The sequence below is a fragment of the Enoplosus armatus genome, chromosome 6, assembly GCF_043641665.1.
Source record: "Enoplosus armatus isolate fEnoArm2 chromosome 6, fEnoArm2.hap1, whole genome shotgun sequence".
NCBI lineage: Eukaryota > Metazoa > Chordata > Actinopteri > Centrarchiformes > Enoplosidae > Enoplosus > Enoplosus armatus.
The window spans coordinates 12,336,927-12,361,620 of NC_092185.1; the positions used below are offsets into that span (position 1 = coordinate 12,336,927).

Below are 24,694 nucleotides of genomic sequence, written 5' to 3' on the forward strand. Positions count from 1 at the left end.
TCAATGGTTTCATACTCCCCACCACTTGGGTCAGTGTCAGGGTAAACATTGCTCATCCACTTTGACCATTTACAATCAAAACAGTCAGCTGGTGCTGTGGTGGGTTTTTCTGTGACTCTGGTCGTTGTAGTGGGTTTTTCTGGGGTTGTAACAGCTTTGGTGCTGGATGTTTCTGTGACTGTTGTAGTTGTAGTTGAAACCACACGTCCTGTTGATGGTGCTGTTGTGACCACTGTATTTGTAACAACTTTAGGGGTTGTTGTAGTGGGTTTTTCTGTGACTGTTGTTGTTGTGGTGGGTTTTTCTGTGACTGTTATTGTTGTGGTGGGTTTTTCAGTGACTGTGGTTGTAGTGGTGGGTTTTTCTGTGACTGTTGTTGTTGTGGTGGGTTTTTCTGTGACTCTGGACGTTGTGGTGGGTTTTTCTGGGGTAGTAACAGCTTTGGTGCTGGATGTTTCTGTGCCTGTTGTAGTTGTAGTTGAAACCACACGTCCTGTTGATGGTGCTGTTGTGACCACTGTATTTGTAACAACTTCAGGGGTTGTTGTCGTGGGTTTTTCTGAGGCTGTTGTTTTTGTGGTGGGTTTTTCTGTAGCTGTGGTTGTTGTGGTGGGTTTTTCCGTGACTGTGGTTGTTGTGGAGCTTTCTTTGGTTGTTGAGGGTGTAATTGTGGTTGAAGACTTACAAATGTTAACGCAACATTTGACTCGTATTTCATAGTCATAACAAACAGGAATCGGAGCTTGGTCTTTGTTGTGACAGATAAGTCCAACTGCTGCATCACATGTTACGTTTTGACCTACTTCATCCAAAGATTTATCTTTGTGTTGCTTTGCTCTACATTCTATTTCCAGAAATTTCCCACAAACACTCAAATCTGGATCTGTAATTTTTTCAATGGTTTCATACTCCCCACCACTTGGGTCAGTGTCAGGGTAAACATTGCTCATCCACTTTGACCATGTACAATCAAAACAGTCAGCTGGTGCTGTGGTGGGTTTTTCTGTGACTCTGGTCGTTGTGGTGGGTTTTTCTGGGGTTGTAACAGCTTTGGTGCTGGATGTTTCTGTGGCTGTTGTAGTTGTAGTTGAAACCACACGTCCTGTTGATGGTGCTGTTGTGACCACTGTATTTGTAACAACTTCAGGGGTTGTTGTAGTGGGTTTTTCTGTGACTGTTGTTGTTGTGGTGGGTTTTTCTGTGACTGTTATTGTTGTGGTGGGTTTTTCAGTGACTGTGGTTGTAGTGGTGGGTTTTTCTGTGACTGTTGTTGTTGTGGTGGGTTTTTCTGTGACTCTGGACGTTGTGGTGGGTTTTTCTGGGGTTGTAACAGCTTTGGTGCTGGATGTTTCTGTGGCTGTTGTAGTTGTAGTTGAAACCACACGTCCTGTTGATGGTGCTGTTGTGATCACTGTATTTGTAACAACTTCAGGGGTTGTTGTGGTGGGTTTTTCTGTGACTGTTGTTGTTGTGGTGGGTTTTTCTGAGACTGTTGTTGTTGTGGTGGGTTTTTCAGTGACTGTGGTTGTAGTGGTGGGTTTTTCTGTGACTGTTGTTGTGGTGGGTTTTTCTGTGACTCTGGTCGTTGTGGTGGGTTTTTCTGGGGTTGTAACAGTTTTGGTGCTGGATGTTTCTGTGCCTGTTGTAGTTGTAGTCGAAACCACACGTCCTGTTGATGGTGATTTTGTGACCACTGTATTTGTAACAACTTCAGGGGTTGTTGTGGTGGGTTTTTCTGAGACTGTTGTTTTTGTGGTGGGTTTTTCTGTAGCTGTGGTTGTTGTGGTGGGTTTTTCCGTGACTGTGGTTGTTGTGGAGCTTTCTTTGGTTGTTGAGGGTGTAATTGTGGTTGAAGACTTACAAATGTTAACGCAACATTTGACTCGTATTTCATAGTCATAACAAACAGGAATCGGAGCTTGGTCTTTGTTGTGACAGATAAGTCCAACTGCTGCATCACATGTTACGTTTTGACCTACTTCATCCAAAGATTTATCTTTGTGTTGCTTTGCTCTACATTCTATTTCCAGAAATTTCCCACAAACACTCAAATCTGGATCTGTAATTTTTTCAATGGTTTCATACTCCCCACCACTTGGGTCAGTGTCAGGGTAAACATTGCTCATCCACTTTGACCATTTACAATCAAAACAGTCAGCTGGTGCTGTGGTGGGTTTTTCTGTGACTCTGGTCGTTGTAGTGGGTTTTTCTGGGGTTGTAACAGCTTTGGTGCTGGATGTTTCTGTGGCTGTTGTAGTTGTAGTTGAAACCACACGTCCTGTTGATGGTGCTGTTGTGACCACTGTATTTGTAACAACTTCAGGGGTTGTTGTAGTGGGTTTTTCTGTGACTGTTGTTGTTGTGGTGGGTTTTTCTGTGACTGTTATTGTTGTGGTGGGTTTTTCAGTGACTGTTGTTGTGGTGGGTTTTTCTGTGACTCTGGTGGTTGTGGTGGGTTTTTCTGGGGTTGTAACAGTTTTGGTGCTGGATGTTTCTGTGCCTGTTGTAGTTGTAGTCGAAACCACACGTCCTGTTGATGGTGATGTTGTGACCACTGTATTTGTAACAACTTCAGGGGTTGTTATGGTGGGTTTTTCTGAGATTGTTGTTTTTGTGGTGGGTTTTTCTGTAGCTGTGGTTGTTGTGGTGGGTTTTTCCGTGACTGTGGTTGTTGTGGAGCTTTCTTTGGTTGTTGAGGGTGTAATTGTGGTTGAAGACTTACAAATGTTAACGCAACATTTGACTCGTATTTCATAGTCATAACAAACAGGAATCGGAGCTTGGTCTTTGTTGTGACAGATAAGTCCAACTGCTGCATCACATGTTACGTTTTGACCTACTTCATCCAAAGATTTATCTTTGTGTTGCTTTGCTCTACATTCTATTTCCAGAAATTTCCCACAAACACTCAAATCTGTATCTGTAATTTTTTCAGTGGTTTCATACTCCCCACCACTTGGGTCAGTGTCAGGGTAAACATTGCTCATCCACTTTGACCATTTACAATCAAAACAGTCAGCTGGTGCTGTGGTGGGTTTTTCTGTGACTCTGGTCGTTGTAGTGGGTTTTTCTGGGGTTGTAACAGCTTTGGTGCTGGATGTTTCTGTGGCTGTTGTAGTTGTAGTTGAAACCACACGTCCTGTTGATGGTGCTGTTGTGACCACTGTATTTGTAACAACTTTAGGGGTTGTTGTAGTGGGTTTTTCTGTGACTGTTGTTGTTGTGGTGGGTTTTTCTGTGACTGTTATTGTTGTGGTGGGTTTTTCAGTGACTGTTGTTGTGGTGGGTTTTTCTGTGACTCTGGTCGTTGTGGTGGGTTTTTCTGGGGTTGTAACAGTTTTGGTGCTGGATGTTTCTGTGCCTGTTGTAGTTGTAGTCGAAACCACATGTCCTGTTGATGGTGATGTTGTGACCACTGTATTTGTAACAACTTCAGGGGTTGTTGTGGTGGGTTTTTCTGAGACTGTTGTTTTTGTGGTGGGTTTTTCTGTAGCTGTGGTTGTTGTAGTGGGTGTTTCTGTAGCTGTGGTTGTTGTGGTGGGTTTTTCCGTGACTGTGGTTGTTGTGGAGCTTTCTTTGGTTGTTGAGGGTGTAATTGTGGTTGAAGACTTACAAATGTTAACGCAACATTTGACTCGTATTTCATAGTCATAACAAACAGGAATCGGAGCTTGGTCTTTGTTGTGACAGATAAGTCCAACTGCTGCATCACATGTTACGTTTTGACCTACTTCATCCAAAGATTTATCTTTGTGTTGCTTTGCTCTACATTCTATTTCCAGAAATTTCCCACAAACACTCAAATCTGGATCTGTAATTTTTTCAATGGTTTCATACTCCCCACCACTTGGGTCAGTGTCAGGGTAAACATTGCTCATCCACTTTGACCATTTACAATCAAAACAGTCAGCTGGTGCTGTGGTGGGTTTTTCTGTGACTCTGGTCGTTGTAGTGGGTTTTTCTGGGGTTGTAACAGCTTTGGTGCTGGATGTTTCTGTGGCTGTTGTAGTTGTAGTTGAAACCACACGTCCTGTTGATGGTGCTGTTGTGACCACTGTATTTGTAACAACTTCAGGGGTTGTTGTAGTGGGTTTTTCTGTGACTGTTGTTGTTGTGGTGGGTTTTTCTGTGACTGTTATTGTTGTGGTGGGTTTTTCAGTGACTGTTGTTGTGGTGGGTTTTTCTGTGACTCTGGTCGTTGTGGTGGGTTTTTCTGGGGTTGTAACAGTTTTGGTGCTGGATGTTTCTGTGCCTGTTGTAGTTGTAGTCGAAACCACACGTCCTGTTGATGGTGATGTTGTGACCACTGTATTTGTAACAACTTCAGGGGTTGTTATGGTGGGTTTTTCTGAGATTGTTGTTCTTGTGGTGGGTTTTTCTGTAGCTGTGGTTGTTGTGGTGGGTTTTTCCGTGACTGTGGTTGTTGTGGAGCTTTCTTTGGTTGTTGAGGGTGTAATTGTGGTTGAAGACTTACAAATGTTAACGCAACATTTGACTCGTATTTCATAGTCATAACAAACAGGAATCGGAGCTTGGTCTTTGTTGTGACAGATAAGTCCAACTGCTGCATCACATGTTACGTTTTGACCTACTTCATCCAAAGATTTATCTTTGTGTTGCTTTGCTCTACATTCTATTTCCAGAAATTTCCCACAAACACTCAAATCTGGATCTGTAATTTTTTCAATGGTTTCATACTCCCCACCACTTGGGTCAGTGTCAGGGTAAACATTGCTCATCCACTTTGACCACGTACAATCAAAACAGTCACCTGGTGTTGTATTGATTGTGGTGGTTGTAGGTTTGGTGGTTGTGAATGGAGGCAATGAGGATGATGATGATGATGATACCACTGTTATTGTAAACCTTGTCGAAACTCTTGGTGTTGAGAAGGTCTGAATTGTTGTCACCGCTTTAGTTGTAACACTTGGAGTGGGAGATGTTTGAGTTGTTGCGGTGGTCGGTTTCTCTGTCATTGACCAAAAAAAAAAAAAGTAATCATGAAGCTTCATTTAAAAGTGTCTAAATCCGCCGATAACAAATCTTCGACATCTATTCTGTGCATTGTTCAAGTGTATTCGTCTTACCACTTGTAAAATTAAAGTCTGTCGTTGATGTTGAGGCTGGTGCAGTTGTAGAGCATGTCTCCATGTTTCTGATAATACTTCCATTTTTTCCACAAACAGCAGTGATACAGGTTCCATCTCCGTCATGTGTTTCATAGACTGTATCTCCATACTTGTATGTATGTCCTTTATATGAACAAGTGCAAGCTGCAATAGAAATCATTTTTTGAGAATAACATGAATCTTTATTGTTTAGATTAAAGATAGATTCATACCATTGTCTTTTCAATTAATTGTATGTTTTGATAGTTTCCTCAGTGACACTAAATCACAGTTATTGTCAATCATATTTACCTTGGACATCATAACTGCACTCCACCTTGGTTGAAGAACAATAACTAAAAGTTAAATGAAATTAGAATAGTTTAAACACAATGCGTGAACCTATAGGGTATCAATTTGGTGTTGGCACATGGCACAGAATGCAGTATTGCACCAGTGTATTGGTATTTTCCTTGGGCACACTGAGATTATTTCCTTGACTGCGTCAATTTGGTATCTTGGTAAATTGCTGTTTGCACCCCAATGGAAGGAGAGGCGCGTTAGATGGCATGGTGATGCTAAACCAGTAACACACTGCAAATTTGGTGCCAATATTATCATCATTTTTATATTTTTTTCCAGTGAAAATAAAATGTAGATATTACCATTCCCATTAAAACTGTTACTCTGGATTAAGTCAGGTGGGTAAACTGCTTTTGTGTACGTTTACCCTCCACTACTTTCAAATAATAAAATCACCAGGGCTAATGCAAAATATTAACAGCCACGCTACACTTAAAAGAGCCTACTATTTGAATCATCTCATGTCCACGGCCAAATCCTGACAGATCAGCAAACTAACATTCAGTAACTTCGCTACGCTGCATGGATTTGGCGTTGGTTGCTTCGTAGCATTAGCTGATAAAGTAATTTGCAAACGACAAGCTTGCCAATTTACCAGCCAGATCAGCACCGGGAGTCTAGATGAATTAGCTGACATTACCCACTCAAAACAGTATTTTGCTACGTTAGCCAGCTAGCAATTCATCCATATTAGCAAGCAAGCTACGGGGAATTTCAGAATCATAATCAGAAATACTTTATTGATCCCCGGGGGAAATTGTACAAGCAGTGTTTTGGTGGGTGCAGGTCGTTTGTTGACATCAGCAGACCCCATTTCTAAGCTAACGTTAGCTAGTGTTGCACACTGTTGGCACTGTAGAGGAGCTGAACATGGACCTGGAGACAGACTCTGGCAAGGCACTCACGCGCATGACGCCACATCTTTTGGATTTTCCCGGATAAACCGTACCGAGTCCTTTATATAGAAATCAGTCCACAGGCTCATAGGCAACTGAGGAAGTTGGGGAGGGTCTAATCTTTTAAGTTACTATCTTTTCAACCATTGGCAATAAAAAGTGATAAGTGATAAGTAAATTGTTACATATAGTATGTCTTACTGTCTCATTTGTAATTATTTTCACAGCTACCTTTATTTACTATATAAACACATATTCTGTATAAGGATTGCAATTGCTAATGCTGCAATAAAATAGTTTTCATTTTATAATATAGTTACACAACATGATTGTATGATATTAGTACACATCATTTCAGTACATCAGCTTTTGCACAAACTGCAGCATTAGTGAGATGGAAAATGTCCTACCAGCTGTGACAGTTGAGAGGCATGGGCTCCCCTTCTTTATAATGCTTCCCTTCGTTATCATAGCAGCCACATTCCTCCTTTGACACACACTTCATGGTAACTTCTTCTAAATAAGATCGTTCAGGCGGGCAACTTGGGTAGCAGCCTGAAAAAGTTAAATGTTACTGTAAATTACAAAAGTAGCACAGAATAGATACAGATACAATTGTGATGGGCTTTAAAAGAGCATGCATGGTCAATCAACTCCCTAAATAATTATAGCCTTAAAAAAACATACACCATCACTTTAATGTAATTTGTACCTTCTAATGCTGGAATTTGATTGTAGCACATTCCTGAGGGATTCTTGCATGTCTTCATGCATGGTTTTCCACAAGACTCATAGTGCCATTCACACTGTCCATCAAGGTTGTAAAAATCACAGAATAGAGCTAATGAAACATAAGAAAGGAATATTAACAAGATACAAGAAACGATTACATGCGTATCACGAGATTATCACGTATAAAGTCTTCATAATAAAAGGATTGTTTATGTATCAAATTAAAATGACAAAGGCGATGCTGACAGATAATGATTATTACCATACACTGTATTTTTTGTTTATCTCCTAGAAACACAAATAAAACACTCACGGCAGATTGTGGGAGTTCTCCACTTCACGCAAGCTCCGGCCTGGTTACAGGCTGCTGCGTAGGCTGCTACAGCCGAACAGAAACACTCACAATCTCCTCCTGTGTTGCAGGCACATGTGTCTCTCACACAGGCATCATGATAGTTTTTTGGATCCACCTTTTTGAAACAAACCATTGTAAATGGAAGTAGAGGCTGAATTACATTCTGCTCACAAATTATACAGAAAGTCATTGTGTACAGTTAACTGATAACTTGTGGCAGTTTTCTCACCTTAGAATGGCAACTAGCAAATACTTCACTGTTGACAATACTGCAGTGTTTTAATGCCCACGCCTGTCTGAAAGAGTACAGACTGCAGGGATTTTTTAGTGCGTTTGCATTCGGGCAGGTAGGCGGCACTTTCCAGCTGTTTCCAAACTCAAGGGCTTCCACCACAACTTCTTTGTTTCTGGTGGTGAAATCGTTCTTGATATTCCCATCATAATTACCACAGAGACCACAGACTTTTCCCTGGAATCAAATGAAATCTAGTTAATTTTAAAATGACAACCTTATTAACATTTACCTGAATGTCTGTATATCTGCTCACCCACCTTGAATGAGGAGCTGAGCTTGATCATGAGTGTTGTCTTCTTATTCCAAATGAGAACGAGACCATTATATGCCTCAATGACAAGATATATACCCATAGTGTGGACCTTATAGGGTATGTCCACCCCTTTGCTTTGTTTGATAACTCTGATGTTTTCATCTGAGAGAACAATTTCATTGTTCTGAAAGAAACAAAACATGCTCATTTGTAATCCTCCAAAGTTAATTTCAGCATTTTTTTTTATTTTTATGTACATAATAGTGTTATGTACCCCTAAGTAGAGCTTGATAGCAGTGGAGCAGATGCTTTCAGTTGTTCCACATGAGATGCTCTCAGTCAGGACCCTGAAGGTGCCATCCATATCGTCCCCGCAGTAATCCTGCAAGATACTAATGTCAGTATCACAAGACTGACTTTCGGCAAATCACAAAGACTAAGTGTGTGCTATACCTGAGTGAAGACGTAGCCACAGTCCCCATTAAAGGAGAATTTCTTTTCATCAAAAGTGATATAATGCCCCTCTCCATGTATGGTACAGGTTCCATCACACTCACGATCTGTACATTCCCATTTTCTGCTTTTGCACGTACTATGATTTAAATAGATGAGGTAATGTCAAGTTATATATCTCCAATTAAAAAACACACACACAACAGTGAACTGACAAAGCTCTAAGTTAGCGTGGAAAGGATTGAAGGGCTCACCAGGTATTGCACTTCACAGTGACAGTCTGTCCAGAATTATAGGTTTCTCCATTATATGTGCAGGGACAGTGCTCCTCCTCAATACAGCCTCCTTTACCGTCAGACAGCAGGCCAGCAGGACATAAACAGCCAGAGACACACTGTGCCCTGTCCTATACAGCGTAACAGAAATGTATTTAACATGTCTTCCTGCTGCTATAGTATACATGTGTAGAATATTCAACAACAGTCATGAACAGTCAGAGTGTCAGTCTTACACATTCTGCGTCCAGCGTCTGGCAGCTTTTTTGGCACTCGGATCCCGTGACGCCTGGCTTTGCGCTTGAGCAATTGAAGTAAACCATTGGATCGGTGCATGCTGATGACAATGATAGTGTGTTACAAAGGACATAACAGTATGTTTGGTGTTACTCATACTGTCCTACACTATGACTGGCTGAGTGCTTTGTACCTACATTCACTTATATGGGTTCCTGTACAGCGTAGTTTTCCACTGTGGCAGGAGCTGAAATGCATATAAAGACAGGCGAACAGGACAAAGAAGAGAAAAGCATTTTCTTGTTAATTCTTACTAGTTTTTGCTCAATTTCTTGCTAAAGCAAAAACAATCTGGGACAGTGGTACCCAACTGGCCTAGCCTTTAGGATCTGCACCTCTCATTTGTCATTAAGTCCTTGTCCACACACATGGGCTAACTTGACAGCAATTCAGTTTTGTGTCCATCAGTCTATTCTCAATGGAGGTGGAGGATCATTTTTGTTCAGTTAAAAATGAACGCTCTAAGGGAGCCCTGGTGGCCTGTGTGTTAAGGCACAGACCATGAACTGCAACATCCTCAGTTTGCCTCCTGCAGGAGACCTTTGCTGCCTGTCATTTCCCATGTCGCTCTCCCCTCATTTCCTGTGACCTCTGAACCATCAACTGACGACTAAAAGCATGAAATGCCCCCAAAAAAGTCCATACAAATTTAACTTTAATTTTTGAAATCATGGAAATATTCAAATCCTCACCAAGTTTGTCCATGGACCCTGATGATGTGCCTGGGGTTTACCACCGTGTCTCCCACATGACAGGGGCATTGTGTGGCTGATACACACTTTCCCTTCTCATTCAGGTAAGTTCCTTCAGCACAGCCGCAGCCATCGAGCGGTGTGAATTCAACCTCACATGTTGAGTCTGACTGACTAAGAGAGCGACAGGTACGACCACACCTTGTCATCTGGTAACCATACACAAAAGTCGAAGGGCAGCCAGCTGTGTATTTCTCTTTTGAAAGGAAAAGGTTCACTTAGTGTTTAAATATTATACATAAATGTGGACTACATTTATTTCACATTTGATAGTTTGGGTTGAACTTACGGCATGTGATGCTCCTCCATCCATTCAGTAGGACACCTTCAGCGGCACATGCGTGGACATAGGAGGATATGGCAGCACACATGCACTCTTCACTGTTTGTACAGGTGCAGGTGTCATAAATACAAGACTGCAGAGGGAAGCAGAAACAAGCTAAATGAGTGGTTTAAATGTGCAGTTGTTAAATAAGTAAAATAACACAAATAAGTAAATACACACACACACACTCATACATTAGACTGCGTACAAAAATAAATTACTGCTTACAGCTTCATAGTCTTCTGGGTTTATTTCAGAATGGCATGGAGAAAAAATCCCTTTTGGGTCTGACAGCAAGGAGCACCAGTGTTTGGCATATTTCTCTACAAAAACAAAGAAACATGTTTACTGGAGTGTTGTGAAGAATGATATCACAATATGGAGCATGACGTCTGTGACCTACCCTTGTCTATGCTCAAAGTGCAGGGGTCCCTAAGTATGTTTGTCACATCAGGGCAGCTTGTTTTGGTCTTCCACGTGTTGGCAAATGTCCCAGCCGTTCCCTCAATCAATCCATTTGTGGTTCTGAAGTCATCTGCTTCCACATCATTAAAATCTCCACAAAGGCCTGGAAGAAGATAATCATAATTTGAACGACTTAATACTTAATAAAATTCCACTGGAAAAGGTAGATATTTTACACTATAATCAAAAGTGCTCAAGAAGTAAAACACACCTTTGAGTTTTCCTTTATTTGAAACACTCGCCTTGATGTAGACCTGCATAATGGGTGTGAGCTGAATCTCAAGTTGAAGCCCATACTTGGTGTGGATTACAATGAAGAATGTCGAGGGGCTGAAGACCGTGATGTCATCTGCACGGGAAAAAACATTTTCACATTGAATAAAGAGGCTGCTGTCATTCGAGCAAACTCATTTATATCTTGTGATTTCATAGGAGAATGAACACCAAAAAGAACTGACCACTCACCCATGAAAAGAGGCAGTTCAGAAGCCCGTTTGTTATAAATAACCTTTCCAGTGGCTTCAACTACAATCCTCTGCAGTGGGAAAAATGACAATATGATCATATATGATATGTTAAAAACGTCAGGGAAAAAAATCAACCTTTCCAACAGATATGAAATGGAGAAAATCCTATAAACAAGTTTTCACTTTATTAGGCAAGAACCATAATATACTGTAATTTTACCATTTGCTTAGGCAGTAGTAGAGTGACTGCAGCCAGGCAAGTTGATTTAAATGATTTTTCACATTTGACCAGGTCACCAAGGACACTGAAAGTCCCATTAATTTCCTAAAGTCAAGAAGATAAAAATGCACTTAATTACAAACTGTTTGCTTGTATTGTAATTTTGTTTGAATTAAAGGATGAATAATTAATTAAAGTGAATGCCTCACCTTGGAGAGAATATAAGAGCAGTCTCCATGGAAAGTATATGTTTTATCATCATAGGTGGAGATGTGGGAGCCACCCAGAACGGAGCAGATACCAGGACAGTCCATATCCTTACAGCTCCACTGACCCTGGGCACAGGTGCTGTCAACAGCGTTAAGTCAGTTCAACTGCACAATACCATAATGTAAACATTATACTGAAAATAGTGAAGTAATTACCATGTTTTACATGGCCTTGAGTATGATTCCCCTGGTTTGTATGGCTTGCCATTGTGTAAGCAGGAGCACTGGTCAACAGCAACACACCCACTTTGTGTAATGTCGTCAAAGACAGTCCCTTGGGAGAAACATAATGACACGATTAGTCTTAGGCCAACAGTAAACTGCTCTACACAATACAAACCCTGTCAGAGCTGTACATGTATGGTACTGCAAAATATTTTTTTACCACTTATTTTACCAGTGTCCCAAGTAAGCAGAGTCCAGTAGGTGTCATGGGAAAAGAAAATTGCTTTTTAATTGCTTAATTTGTGCCCTCGATTAAAGTGTTATTGTAATTAAATTGTACGCATGAATTAACACAACATAATATACATAATAATATCAATAATATCAAACAATATTTCTGTCATCTTATACATCTTAACATATGTTTAAGGGAAGAGCAGTGGTGGAGGAAGTATTCAGATCCATTACTTAAGTAAAAGTACTAATGCCACACTGTACAAATACTCTGTTACAAGTAAAACTCTTGCATTTAAAATATTACTTAAGTAAAAATATAATCAGGAAAATTTACTCAATGCAGAACAAAAGACATGAAAGTGATATGACAAGAAATGATTTGAGTAAAGTACAAGTACCTCAAATACAGTTTAGTATTTGAGTAAATGTATATTCCACCAATGGTCAACAACAACAACAACAACATTGTTTACTTGGCAAAATCAAGACAAAACTGCATTAAATCCAAGCACTTATTTTAGACTTCATTGTCAGTGGCCTGTCAGCTTTCACTGTTAATTTTAAGTACATTTGGCTGCACAGTTGTATACATGCACTAAGTGATAGCAGCCAAAGCTACATCCAATGTAGCATCACAACTGTGTTGAAAGGACATGGACGAAGGTAATGAATGCGATAATCTCACCATATCAACATGAAGGAATTAATTCAGTATTATATAATTAATATATATATAAGTAAAAGAACACATGTGCTAGCTTGCTGCTAAAACTGTAACTTCAGCTTCTGCTGCTGTAACAGCTGACAAACCAAGTCCTTCGAGAGCATACATTTGTGTGACTGAAAAAAACAAACCTCTATGCTGGTTTTAAAATCAGGAAACTTACCAGATGGACAGAAGCACCCATCTACGCAGTGATCATCACACACATGGCTTCTCTGGGGGTTGCTGCAGGTGTCGGTACAGGGACTACCGCATTCCTTATACTCCATGTTGAAAGGGCATGTTTTTGCTATTCAACACAAATTGCTTTTTACAATTTCAAAACAGTGATTCTGATGTAAATACCGTGAAACCATCAAAGCTCAAACATATCAAGGTTTTGATTTCTGTTCTTACCACACAGTTGTGCGGTCTTCCATTGTTGTGGGTTCCCGCCTGCATGAGCACACTGACGGGAGTACTCTGATATGGTTGAACACAAGCATGAAGTACTGCTGCTGTTACAGTAGCACAGGTCCTTAACACAGGCTTCGACAAAGGAGTCGGTATCAATCAGGTCTTGACAGCTGAGGAATGCAGGTCCTGACAGCAGGTTCTCACAGAGGTCTTTCTGTGGGTCAAAGAATATAATGTCTTTAAATTGTACATTATACATATAAATTTATTTGAAGCAAATCCATTTTCACATACCTGATTTGCACAGGTCTGTGTGGCTGTAGAGATTCCTTCACAGTTTTCAGTAGGACCATTGACTTTCCAGACCTCCCCATAATTTTCAGGAGTTAAAGTATCCCCTGTTTCCAAGGAAAAAGAGGTTTTAGCGAATGTGAAGACTGTTTTTGCACAGTTTGTTTTAAGTTGTGTTATTTAGTATTTACCTGATTCGATGAACTCATCATAAATCTGGACTCCGTTGAAGTCACCACACAGGCCACAGGTCTGATTCTTGAATTTTGCATCCAGCTCAACCTTAAAACCAGTTGCAAATGAGATTTGAATGAATGGCAGAAAAGAAGGAGAAATCTGTTAACTAGTTGAAGGAAAAGCCTTCCCGAGGACATGAGACGGGCTCACCTTTTCTGTTCTTGTTGACAGTCAGTGGTTGAAAATTGTTCTCTTTAACGTTTTTAATGCAGGCAAAATGCATTTTTAACAGCATCCCTGGTGCTACTAACTTTGGTACAATTGATTTAATATGGATTATTTCTTTATGTCGCCAGAGTCAATTCTTTAATCTCTCGAATAGTGAGGAACAAAAAGTGAAACTATATAGAGTATATATTTTCAGAAAATAGTGTCTGTGCTCATCTGTCAGATATCAAAATAATAATGAAAATCAATATCAGACATTATTTATGTATACGTGTAATCGGTTACAATGAATTCACATACCCAGAGGGAGTCTTCTTCATTCCACATGATGACCAAACCCAGCTTAGCCTCGATTTTGACATAAGAGACAGTTCTTTCAATTGAGATGCCAGTCTGGCTGAATGGTATAATGACACTAGAGGGGACAAAAAAAAAACATTACTTACAACAGTAAGATGATAAGACATTAACTCACCATCATAACCGGTATGTTAGCTGGTAATGAAAAGTTATCAAAACAGACTCACTGTTCATCATTGACTTTGATGGAAGTATTTGCTAATTCCACAACGACCCCGTCCAGTTTCATAGTGACCTTCTTAATGGTGGTGACCCCATTTATTTCCTGCCGTTGGAGCTGAATATTGAAATTCTCATAGTTTCCCTTACACTGGGACACAAGGATGTAATTGCAGGTGAAGGGAAGCTGGAAGAAATCTCCATCGAAGGTCTTAAAATGGTAGTTTCCCCATGTACTGCAGAACTGGTTGTTGTGAGAGGGGCTCACTTCTAGTTTGAAAAAAAAACATTTATTACACCGTAGTCTAAATTGCACATGATTTTTGGGTTGTTATCTTTCATCTTTCATAAAAAAACGAATTACCTGTAATTACTGGCATTTTGGTCATCGTCTGAACCATTACTTAAAAACGAGAAATACATTTATACAGTCACAGCACATTATCAAAAATGTCAGACAAAAGCAAACTGTTTATATTTGCCTTATCTAGTAACTATTTTATACTTGATAGGAAGTGCAGGACAATAAGGTTGGATTTGATATATGCAGTATCCCATTGAATGTACATACCACTGGCCTCTGCAGACAGTCCAAGGCAGAGGATGAGCCATGGTATCACCCATTCAAGTGGCATCCTGGCTGTTCTCATGATCATTGAGTAGTTCCTGCCCTGAAAGGGATAGATAAGCCAACTGGTCCCACACTACCAACGTCATGTAATATAGCTCATTAGATGTTTGCAGTTCAGGAGGGGTAAAAGATACACTTAGGGTGTCAACCATTGTGGTTTTTGTCTCCATTAAGATCACACCCATGAAGAGGTTGCTTATGACAACACTGTGTCATTAAGTATCCTATCATTCACTTTAAGTCTGCATAGTTCTATTAATGTTAATCATTGATAAACATTAACATATATATAATGTATATATCCTAAAAGTAAGACACATCTTTTAATTGAACGGCCATACAGTTGCAGTTGATGAATCATTGCACAGTTAAATTTGATAAACTGTAATTATAGAATATTATGAGAGGAAGAGGAGTGTGTATGCATATTTAAACAAGAGTTGTGTACTTTTCTCACTGAACCAGAGCATTTTAAGATGTGGGTTGAACCTTCATATCTACTAAGGATATGAATAAATGGATTGACTTGAAATCTTAAAGTAAATCCAAAAATCACTGGACCATACGCTAACCAAACATTTGCCAAAGACTTACAGACCTATTGAATGTTTACTGACAGTCTAGCATGCTTCCTTTCCCTTACCAGAGAGCACTGATGTAACCATATGTTGTGCTATTAGATTAAGGTACTTGGGTGGCTTTCCATCATGAGTTTTAGCCATGCAAGAATCATGGCTCTAGGGATGGCAATGGCAGTTTGTTGGTCGCTTGATGGTCCACCACTTTGGTTGAGACTGAAACTACTTGATGGATTGCCATTAACATTTGCGTGGCCATTCATGGTCCCCAGAGGATGAATCCTACTGACTTTGGTGATCCCCTGACTTTTCCTCTAGTGCTACCAGCAGGGCAAAGTTTTCACCTATTCAGTGAAATATCTCAACATATAAAAGATGGATTGGCACAAAATTGTGTTCAGACATTTAAGGTTCCCAAAATGATGAACCCTATTGACTTTGGTGATCTCCTGACTTTCCCTTTAACATACTAAACGAAAAGATGGTGAACATTTTATCTGCGTGTTAACATTGTCATCACTCATAGCACCGCTGTGCCTAAGTACAGCCTAACAGACATGGCCGTAGACTAAATGAGACAAATAAATGCTTTATACATTTATACTAGTAGGTTTACATGATATTAAACCTACTGGGGCTATCCAAAAATATAAAGCATATAGATATACATACATATACCTGTATATATATTTGTAGATAGCCCTAATAGGTTTTTATATATACACACATATATATATTCTAAGAGGAGGAACTTGAATGACTTGACTTTGCATTTCATAGGGAGCCAGTAAAGTGACTGATGAGCTAATATGGTCGAGTGCAAAGGGAATTGTTCCTTTTACTATTTTATTGTATTGTTTTCTATCAACCAACAGGATCACAGGTGTCACAGGTGAGAGAAAAAGATGCTGCTCAAACTCCAGAGCATCATGCACAATACTTCTCACCCGCTTCATGCCTTTCTGTATGAACACAGGAGCATCTTCAGTGATAGACTGATATTTATTCATATTTATTTAAAAGGATCCCCATTAGCTGATGCCATTGGCTCCAGCCATTCCTGGGGTCCAAACTCCAATACATTATATTCATCATAAACAGAAAACAACTTCACATTTGTGTTACTTTATGTTCATCACATGTGCACCTCAAATTTTGTTATATTAAGAAACATTCGTTCAGATGTGCATTCATTTCTGACTCTGCTTAGCCAGTGAGTGGAAGGTTGGGAAACAACAAATTAGTCTCAGAAGTATTTTCATGAATTAGTGTCAGGGGCCATCACCAGAGAACAGGAACAAGACAATATACATGACGAACACTGGGATACAGATCATCTGCTTAAGTAATGCATTCTTAAATAGTATTTGAATGAGGATTTACTATTAGATTGACGTATGTAAAGGGAGCCGTTATTCCAATGATCGATGGCACGATAAATTACTGTCTTTCTTAAGGCATTCGATTTTGGGAAAGGTAACATAACTGGACCATCATCTGCTGTTCTAGTGAAATGACTGTGAAAACTAATACATTTATTAATTTGACTGTGTAAATTATTATTCTTATTATAACTATCAATAATAACAAAAAGCAGTAACACTTAAAGAATAAATGCTACAATACAAATTAAAGTAGCACAAACAAGACAATAGAAGAGATGAGACCTAAGCAGAGTTGCATCTTTTTATTTGATCAATTGATAAATACTCTCTCTACAATGGCAATTACTTTATAAGAGATGTAATGATTGTTAAGACAAAATGGGAAGAAACGTTTACATCCCACATCCATTAATGTGACACATTATTATGACATGTTTTTTATTACACCAGTGTGAAGCTTCGCCTCCTGCGAGCAGGTGGTCCAGAAGTTCTGGTGCAGTCCGAGTGGCTACAGCTACACTCCTCCACATGGATGTATGTGTAGGGAACCACATCTCCATTCAGGCAGTGCAAGTCAACAGTGCGATTGCTGGAGCGTGTCTCCTTACAGCAGGAGCAAGAATGATGCAGAGTAGCTGCTGCTTCAGCGTACCTGAAGAAAACAAAGGCAAGATTGATCAAACTCAAAATCTGCAGAAACTGTACCTAAACATTTTAAAATTAGATAATTTGAATGGGTTTGTGGCTTTCCAGAGGAATGAGAAATATTAGTAATATCATCCTTACTTGGTGAAAGTGTTGCAGGATCCTTCACAATATGGCATATCTACCTTCTGGTAAGACTCACAGTCCTTGTGGGTAATGAGGGTTTTCATGGATTGTATCTTGCAGGCCTTCTCTCTCTCCACACCTTTTCAAAACAGACACCATTAGCTTGTTTTCATTTAAGTACCTTCCACCTAAAAGTAAAGAAAATGCCATACTCACAAACATTACAACAGCCATCTGCTGCAGTCTGAATTGTGTCCTAAGGAGGAAAATACACAACATTCAAACTACTTTCAAAAGGGATGATGACGTTTACTTTGTATTGCAAAAGATGATTTGGGAGAACAACAACAGCATTTGTTTAGTCAATCCAGATTCATTTATTGAAAGTGATACTTACAGGTTGGCAGTTGCTCTGCTGGAACGGCGGGCAGACAATGTGTGAAGCGATCGTTGTTAAAGTCCCATCGATCTTAACACAGGTGTAATGCTCACACTTATTCTCAGGTGGTGACCAGGTTTGTCCTTGCTGGAGAGCGGTGAGATGGATGTACAGTACAAACACAATACTGAGGTACTTTAGGCTATTAAACATGAACATGTGGAGTCACAGTAAACAGAGATGATCCAACTTACCACCAAGAACTGCTTGGTACCACTAACATTGAAGATACAGTGTGTCTGTACACACTTCCCACAGCATTCATCTGAATCAGTTTTCACATATTCATATCCCTGAGAGAAAGGCAGAAGTTTAGTTGCCAAGTCCAGTTTTAGTTCACCCTCCCAGTAAATATATTCTGAGGAAGACAAGTTGCACTGTATGTATTGTGTGTATGAGTACAATGGGCGTAATTTCTCTTACCGTGTCACATTTGTCTTGACATTGCTGAAACTCACAAGATATCTTAAAGAGACCAGATTTGGGGTCCACCTCATTGGTACAGGTGCAATCCTGACATTTATATCCAGGAATTGAAGAACCAGGCTAGTAAATAAAAAAGAAATACATGCGTTTTTAAGTGATATATTAACAAATTATGAGACAAATCATCCTCACATTCCCATTTCTTATTTACCTGGTATTCACTTTCTTCGTGGACACAAACTCTTTTAGGTTCTAGAAAAGAGCAAGACAATGGAAATTAAGTTGAAAGTGTCACTGCTGTCATTAGGTTTTATATAGATTCAAACTATGAATTAATGAGCTCACCGCATGTATGTTCTGGACAGCATTTTCCCTTAGGAACACTAACGATTGAAATATATCCAACGGGACAGTTCATGCTGGTGACAGGGCAAGTGTTGCTGTGACATTCTGTGGCAATGATACGACGATGATAGAAAATAGTTAAGAGCCATCCTCAAGAACTGTTATCAATGTAAAGCATTCTGAAAACTCTGGAAGACAAATGTGCATTGAGACTACGTGTCTTACGGCAAACATAAGCAGAACAGCAGCGGTCCGCCGGATCTGTTTGGTTGACAAGGACAAACCCTGGACCAGCACAGTTTGTTAGAGGTGGTGTTGGGCACTCCTTAGGCTTGCAAGTCACAGTCTTGGTGGACTCCCCACAGATGCAGTTTTGGCATTTGTACTCAAACCTCTCATCAAACTGAAAAAAATCAACCCCAGTAGTGACTTAATTGTCTCTGGCAAGTAAACAAAACTGGTTAGGATTTTAACTGAACATAAATAGAAGACTCACCTCACGAGGAATTCCCTCAGGATCAAGACATCCTGTTGGAAAATTAGCAATTCTGTAGGACTTATGGATGGTTTATACAATATATTTGGCTAAATGGTGAGATTTGAAGATATACACCACACTTACCACACTTATCAACACATATGCCAGACTGTTTGTTGAAGAGAGTCATTCCATCAGGACAAAAGCAGCCCTCAGCAGTGAAGTTCATGGTTGGTTCATTAGGGCTGTAATATTGAATCATCAAGAAAGAACAATTGGTTTACATTATTGCTTTGAGATCAGTTAATTTAATACACTTTATTCTATTCTACAAATTGCTACTGCTATGTTGTAGCAAGAAATATTTATTGCCACTATCCATCATGATCAGTATCAGGAAATGCTAATGTCCAAAATGAATACACTTAAGTTTTGTTTAAACTTACTTGTCTTCACAGGTTGGCTGTTCTGCAGGACCACACGGCTTGTAAACTTTGTTTGATGGGCAGTCACTTGCTATTAGTGAAGAAAAGAACTCAATTGGCTCTTTTTAAAATACACACTGTGTACATACTGTATTTAATAAAATGTGCAGCAGCCTGTTCAATGTGTGCTAGATGAAACAAAAGTTAAATAAATTAGTTGCCCTTCCTGATTCTACTGATCCCAGCATTTAACATAAAATAAAGAGGGGTTGCTTACCACACAGTGTGGTGTGGTTCCTCCAGTGAAGGCAAACCCCAGCCTGAGCACAGGCAGCAGCATAAGTCTGCAAACTTGTGCACTCCACTGCTGGGTTGGAAACGTGGCAGCTATCATAAGCACAACCTTGGTAGAATTTGTCAGGAGAGACAAAGGGATGGCACTCTGCAAAGACACTGTGAAAGTAAAACAAAAACAAATCACGAATAAAAAAGCAACTGTTTTAACTGCAGTATGTCAAAGTGAAGGGGATAAATGTGAACTACAACAGTGGATTAGAGAATGTCTACCTGCTCTTCAGCAGATCACACATGGACTCTGGCTTGCATGGAGTTAAGGTTGGTGGAGGTTCTGGTCTACTGGTGGGCAGAACAGATGGTATATTGCAGTTGGGTTGGGAAATGTCTTTTGCAGGCCAATAGTCGGCCATCACGGCACAACTTTCCACCAGCTGGCCTCCAGGCAACATGCAGTCATCAGCCTGGTTGTTATTGCATGTTCCTGACATTAGAGTCACAAAACAGTTAATGTTACAGTCTAAACTCAAACAAATGATTTACCAATATGGCAACTGGAGAGAGAGATGCTCTTACCACAATGGCCCTGTGTGTTTCTGCCAAATAATTGAAAGGGAAGTGTGACACTAAAGCCAGTTATTCCAAATGTAATGACCACTTTTAGACGAGGGATCTCCAAAACCAAGGTAATGCCAGAACTCAAGATCTTCACATCTTGTTGTGAATAAGGTAGTTTCAAACTTACTCCATCTTTGAGTGCCTACAGGGAAAAACGTAAATACGAAAAATATAATACTATAATACAACATGGTAAAATTACAGTTATCCCATGAAAATGTGGCCAATACATTGACAGTAATAATCTACTCTAGTTTATGGAGTGAGTTTTTTGATTCATAGAATAAGGTTCCACACGACCCCATCTAGTTTTACCTCCAACTTTGGTGCTCCAATGACGTTATGATTCTTCAGTGTGAGAACTTGTGATCCATAGAATACAATTATAGATCGAGGACAAGAAACATCTTCAGTGGGATCACAAAAGACATTGTCAATATAAATCTTCAAGTTATAACTTGGTAAAATCTCTTCCATCAAGACATAAGTACAGTTTCCTTGATAACTGTAGTAGAATCCATCAAATGTGATGTAATGAGGATCTCCCCAGCCTTCACATACACCTTTACACAAACAAAAAAGCTGTGAGTTCTACAATTCAATGATTATGCATTGCCACACATTCTTTTAACCACAGAAAAACTTACAGTCACAAGCGTAATGTTGGCAGCAGTGGTACTCATCATACACAAGAACTGGTTTCTTTTCATTGGTACAAGTGATGTTCTTCATGGGTGGACATTCATAAGGAACTATTTCAATTGTATTGTTCTCAATGCATCTGGCCATGGAGCAGTTGCACATATAAAAGGTCTCATTTTGCTGATGAAAAGAGAAAAATGGGGCATAAGTATTTTGCAAAAAAAAAAAAGGTGTATCCAGTGTCAGTATAATGTGAAACAGTACATGTGTGTATGTGCTAAATATGTAAATAGCCTTACCACTTTATTCCAATAAGGGCAAGTTGGCAGTGAGGGTTGAGGAGTAGTGGTTGGGGTGGATGCTGATGTAGTTGTTGTTGTCGTAGTAGATTCAGTTGGTGGTGCTGTAGATTCTGTGGTTGTAGTTAACGCTTCAGTCGTAGTAGTAGGTTCAGTTGGTGATGTTGTAGATTCTGTGGTTGTAGTTGGCCTTTCAGTTGTAGTAGTAGGTTCAGTTGGTGGTGTTGTAGATTCTGTTGTTGTGGTTGGCCCTGCAGTGATTATTGTTGATGGTGTAGCTTCCGACGTTAGGGTTGTATTGGGGATGATAATGTGTGCAGTTGGTGTAGGCACAGGCGATACCGTGGGACCAGTGACAGGTGATTCAAACGTTGTTAAAGTTGTTGAAACAGTAGTTGGCCCTTCAGTTGTAGTTGGTGGTTCAGTTGATGGTGTTGTAGCTTCTGTTGTTGTGGTTGGCCTTTCAGTTGTAGTAGTAGGTTCAGTTGGTGGTGTTGTAGATTCTGTGGTTGTAGTTGACGCTTCAGTTGGTGATGTTGTAGATTCTGTGGTTGTTGTTGGCCTTTCAGCTGTAGTAGTTGATTCAGTTGGTGGTGTTGTAGATTCTGTGGTTGTTGTTGGCCTTTCAGTTGCAGAAGTAGGTTCAGTTGGTGGTGTTGTAGATTCTGTGGTTGTAGTTGGCCTTTCAGTTGTAGTAGTTGATTCAGTTGGTGGTGTTGTAGATTCTGTGGTTGTTGTTGGCCTTTCAGTTGCAGTAGTAGGTTCAGTTGGTGGTGTTGTAGATTCTGTGGTTGTAGTTGATGCTTCAGTTGTAGGAGTAGGTTCAGTTGGTGGTGTTGTAGTTTCTGTGGTTGTAGTTGGCCTTTCAGTTGTAGTAGTAGGTTCAGTTGGTGGTGTTGTAGATTCTGTGGTTGTAGTTAACGCTTCAGTTGTAGTAGTAGGTTCAGTTGGTGATGTTGTAGATTCTGTGGTTGTAGTTGGCCTTTCAGTTGTAGTGGTAGGTTCAGTTGATGGTGTTGTAGATTCTGTGGTTGTAGTTGGCCTTTCAGTTGTAGTAGTAGGTTCAGTTGGTGGTGTTGTAGATTCTGTTGTTGTAGTTGGCCTTTCAGTTGTGGTAGTAGGTTCAGTTGGTGGTGTTGTAGATTCTGTGGTTGTAGTTGGCCTTTCAGTTGTAGTAGTAGGTTCAGTTGGTGGTGTTGTAGATTCTGTTGTTGTGGTTGGCCCTGCAGTGATTATTGTTGATGGTGTAGCTTCCGACGTTAGGGTTGTATTGGGGATGATAATGTGTGCAGTTGGTGTAGGCACAGGCGATACCGTGGGACCAGTGACAGGTGATTCAAACGTTGTTAAAGTTGTTGAAACAGTAGTTGGCCCTTCGGTTGTACTTGGTGGTTCAGTTGATGGTGTTGTAGATTCTGTTGTTGTGGTTGGCCTTTCAGTTGTAGTAGTAGGTTCAGTTGGTGGTGTTGTAGATTCTGTGGTTGTAGTTGGCCTTTCAGTTGTAGTAGTAGGTTCAGTTGGTGGTGTTGTAGATTCTGTTGTTGTGGTTGGCCCTGCAGTGATTATTGTTGATGGTGTAGCTTCCGACGTTAGGGTTGTATTGGGGATGATAATGTGTGCAGTTGGTGTAGGCACAGGCGATACCGTGGGACCAGTGACAGGTGATTCAAACGTTGTTAAAGTTGTTGAAACAGTAGTTGGCCCTTCAGTTGTAGTTGGTGGTTCAGTTGATGGTGTTGTAGCTTCTGTTGTTGTGGTTGGCCTTTCAGTTGTAGTAGTAGGTTCAGTTGGTGGTGTTGTAGATTCTGTGGTTGTAGTTGACGCTTCAGTTGGTGATGTTGTAGATTCTGTGGTTGTTGTTGGCCTTTCAGCTGTAGTAGTTGATTCAGTTGGTGGTGTTGTAGATTCTGTGGTTGTTGTTGGCCTTTCAGTTGCAGAAGTAGGTTCAGTTGGTGGTGTTGTAGATTCTGTGGTTGTAGTTGGCCTTTCAGTTGTAGTAGTTGATTCAGTTGGTGGTGTTGTAGATTCTGTGGTTGTTGTTGGCCTTTCAGTTGCAGTAGTAGGTTCAGTTGGTGGTGTTGTAGATTCTGTGGTTGTAGTTGATGCTTCAGTTGTAGGAGTAGGTTCAGTTGGTGGTGTTGTAGTTTCTGTGGTTGTAGTTGGCCTTTCAGTTGTAGTAGTAGGTTCAGTTGGTGGTGTTGTAGATTCTGTGGTTGTAGTTAACGCTTCAGTTGTAGTAGTAGGTTCAGTTGGTGATGTTGTAGATTCTGTGGTTGTAGTTGGCCTTTCAGTTGTAGTGGTAGGTTCAGTTGATGGTGTTGTAGATTCTGTGGTTGTAGTTGGCCTTTCAGTTGTAGTAGTAGGTTCAGTTGGTGGTGTTGTAGATTCTGTTGTTGTAGTTGGCCTTTCAGTTGTGGTAGTAGGTTCAGTTGGTGGTGTTGTAGATTCTGTGGTTGTAGTTGGCCTTTCAGTTGTAGTAGTAGGTTCAGTTGGTGGTGTTGTAGATTCTGTTGTTGTGGTTGGCCCTGCAGTGATTATTGTTGATGGTGTAGCTTCCGACGTTAGGGTTGTATTGGGGATGATAATGTGTGCAGTTGGTGTAGGCACAGGCGATACCGTGGGACCAGTGACAGGTGATTCAAACGTTGTTAAAGTTGTTGAAACAGTAGTTGGCCCTTCGGTTGTACTTGGTGGTTCAGTTGATGGTGTTGTAGATTCTGTTGTTGTGGTTGGCCTTTCAGTTGTAGTAGTAGGTTCAGTTGGTGGTGTTGTAGATTCTGTGGTTGTAGTTGACGCTTCAGTTGGTGATGTTGTAGATTCTGTGGTTGTTGTTGGCCTTTCAGTTGTAGTAGTTGATTCAGTTGGTGGTGTTGTAGATTCTGTGGTTGTTGTTGGCCTTTCAGCTGTAGTAGTTGATTCAGTTGGTGGTGTTGTAGATTCTGTGGTTGTTGTTGGCCTTTCAGTTGCAGAAGTAGGTTCAGTTGGTGGTGTTGTAGATTCTGTGGTTGTAGTTGGCCTTTCAGTTGTAGTAGTTGATTCAGTTGGTGGTGTTGTAGATTCTGTGGTTGTTGTTGGCCTTTCAGTTGCAGTAGTAGGTTCAG

General features: G+C 40.2%; 3 protein-coding genes across 3 annotated transcripts in view; all 3 read right to left on the reverse strand.

The window, feature by feature from the left end:
- Positions 1 to 14,912, reverse strand: part of LOC139286270 (mucin-5B-like) — a 31,219-nt gene extending 16,307 nt beyond the window's left edge. The window contains exons 1-29 of the mRNA XM_070907011.1: positions 14,834 to 14,912; positions 14,627 to 14,665; positions 14,271 to 14,532; positions 14,044 to 14,158; positions 13,530 to 13,620; positions 13,342 to 13,445; positions 13,048 to 13,261; positions 12,815 to 12,940; positions 11,682 to 11,799; positions 11,466 to 11,604; positions 11,257 to 11,361; positions 11,035 to 11,104; positions 10,781 to 10,918; positions 10,508 to 10,672; positions 10,333 to 10,427; positions 10,069 to 10,195; positions 9,720 to 9,975; positions 9,165 to 9,214; positions 8,967 to 9,067; positions 8,710 to 8,861; positions 8,456 to 8,594; positions 8,277 to 8,384; positions 8,007 to 8,186; positions 7,684 to 7,923; positions 7,413 to 7,569; positions 7,080 to 7,208; positions 6,778 to 6,922; positions 5,421 to 5,464; positions 5,088 to 5,273 (exon numbers count right to left, since the gene is read on the reverse strand). Of these exons, the coding sequence (XP_070763112.1) occupies positions 5,088 to 5,273; positions 5,421 to 5,464; positions 6,778 to 6,922; positions 7,080 to 7,208; positions 7,413 to 7,569; positions 7,684 to 7,923; positions 8,007 to 8,186; positions 8,277 to 8,384; positions 8,456 to 8,594; positions 8,710 to 8,861; positions 8,967 to 9,067; positions 9,165 to 9,214; positions 9,720 to 9,975; positions 10,069 to 10,195; positions 10,333 to 10,427; positions 10,508 to 10,672; positions 10,781 to 10,918; positions 11,035 to 11,104; positions 11,257 to 11,361; positions 11,466 to 11,604; positions 11,682 to 11,799; positions 12,815 to 12,940; positions 13,048 to 13,261; positions 13,342 to 13,445; positions 13,530 to 13,620; positions 14,044 to 14,158; positions 14,271 to 14,532; positions 14,627 to 14,665; positions 14,834 to 14,912 (3,874 nt within the window). The remainder of the gene's footprint in view (positions 1 to 5,087; positions 5,274 to 5,420; positions 5,465 to 6,777; positions 6,923 to 7,079; positions 7,209 to 7,412; positions 7,570 to 7,683; positions 7,924 to 8,006; positions 8,187 to 8,276; positions 8,385 to 8,455; positions 8,595 to 8,709; positions 8,862 to 8,966; positions 9,068 to 9,164; positions 9,215 to 9,719; positions 9,976 to 10,068; positions 10,196 to 10,332; positions 10,428 to 10,507; positions 10,673 to 10,780; positions 10,919 to 11,034; positions 11,105 to 11,256; positions 11,362 to 11,465; positions 11,605 to 11,681; positions 11,800 to 12,814; positions 12,941 to 13,047; positions 13,262 to 13,341; positions 13,446 to 13,529; positions 13,621 to 14,043; positions 14,159 to 14,270; positions 14,533 to 14,626; positions 14,666 to 14,833) is intronic.
- A 2,274-nt stretch (positions 14,913 to 17,186) lies between these two features.
- LOC139286564 (intestinal mucin-like protein) lies at positions 17,187 to 21,441 on the reverse strand. Its single transcript, XM_070907407.1, has 17 exons — positions 21,300 to 21,441; positions 20,968 to 21,215; positions 20,611 to 20,794; positions 20,308 to 20,518; positions 20,018 to 20,193; positions 19,762 to 19,831; positions 19,460 to 19,560; positions 19,334 to 19,365; positions 19,063 to 19,240; positions 18,838 to 18,942; positions 18,704 to 18,744; positions 18,490 to 18,612; positions 18,261 to 18,359; positions 18,025 to 18,153; positions 17,844 to 17,883; positions 17,643 to 17,766; positions 17,187 to 17,508 (listed from the first exon to the last, which is right to left on the reverse strand). The coding sequence occupies exons 1-17, from the start codon at positions 21,439 to 21,441 to the stop codon at positions 17,298 to 17,300; spliced, it is 2,214 nt and encodes a 737-aa protein (XP_070763508.1). The 3' UTR covers positions 17,187 to 17,297.
- A 363-nt stretch (positions 21,442 to 21,804) lies between these two features.
- On the reverse strand, positions 21,805 to 23,033 carry LOC139286271 (salivary glue protein Sgs-3; the record flags this gene model as incomplete). The annotated part of the gene is made up of 2 exons (XM_070907012.1): positions 21,805 to 21,871; positions 21,964 to 23,033. Coding segments are annotated over 2 exons (1,137 nt in total), but the record flags the coding sequence as incomplete, so codon positions are not given.
- Between the last annotated feature and the right edge of the window lie 1,661 nt (positions 23,034 to 24,694).

What these genes read in the sequence shown, in the direction of transcription:
- LOC139286564 (XM_070907407.1), bottom strand. Translation starts at nt 21,441, where the DNA reads ATGGCCAGATGCATTGAGAACAATACAATTGAAATAGTTCCTTATGAA. An exon ending in CATATGTGTTGATAAGTGTG is followed by an intron (nt 19,366 to 19,459) that starts GTAAGTGTGGTG and finishes ATTTTCCAACAG; the next exon opens with GATGTCTTGATCCTGAGGGA. An exon ending in GTCAAGACAAATGTGACACG is followed by an intron (nt 18,360 to 18,489) that starts GTAAGAGAAATT and finishes CCTTTCTCTCAG; the next exon opens with GGATATGAATATGTGAAAAC.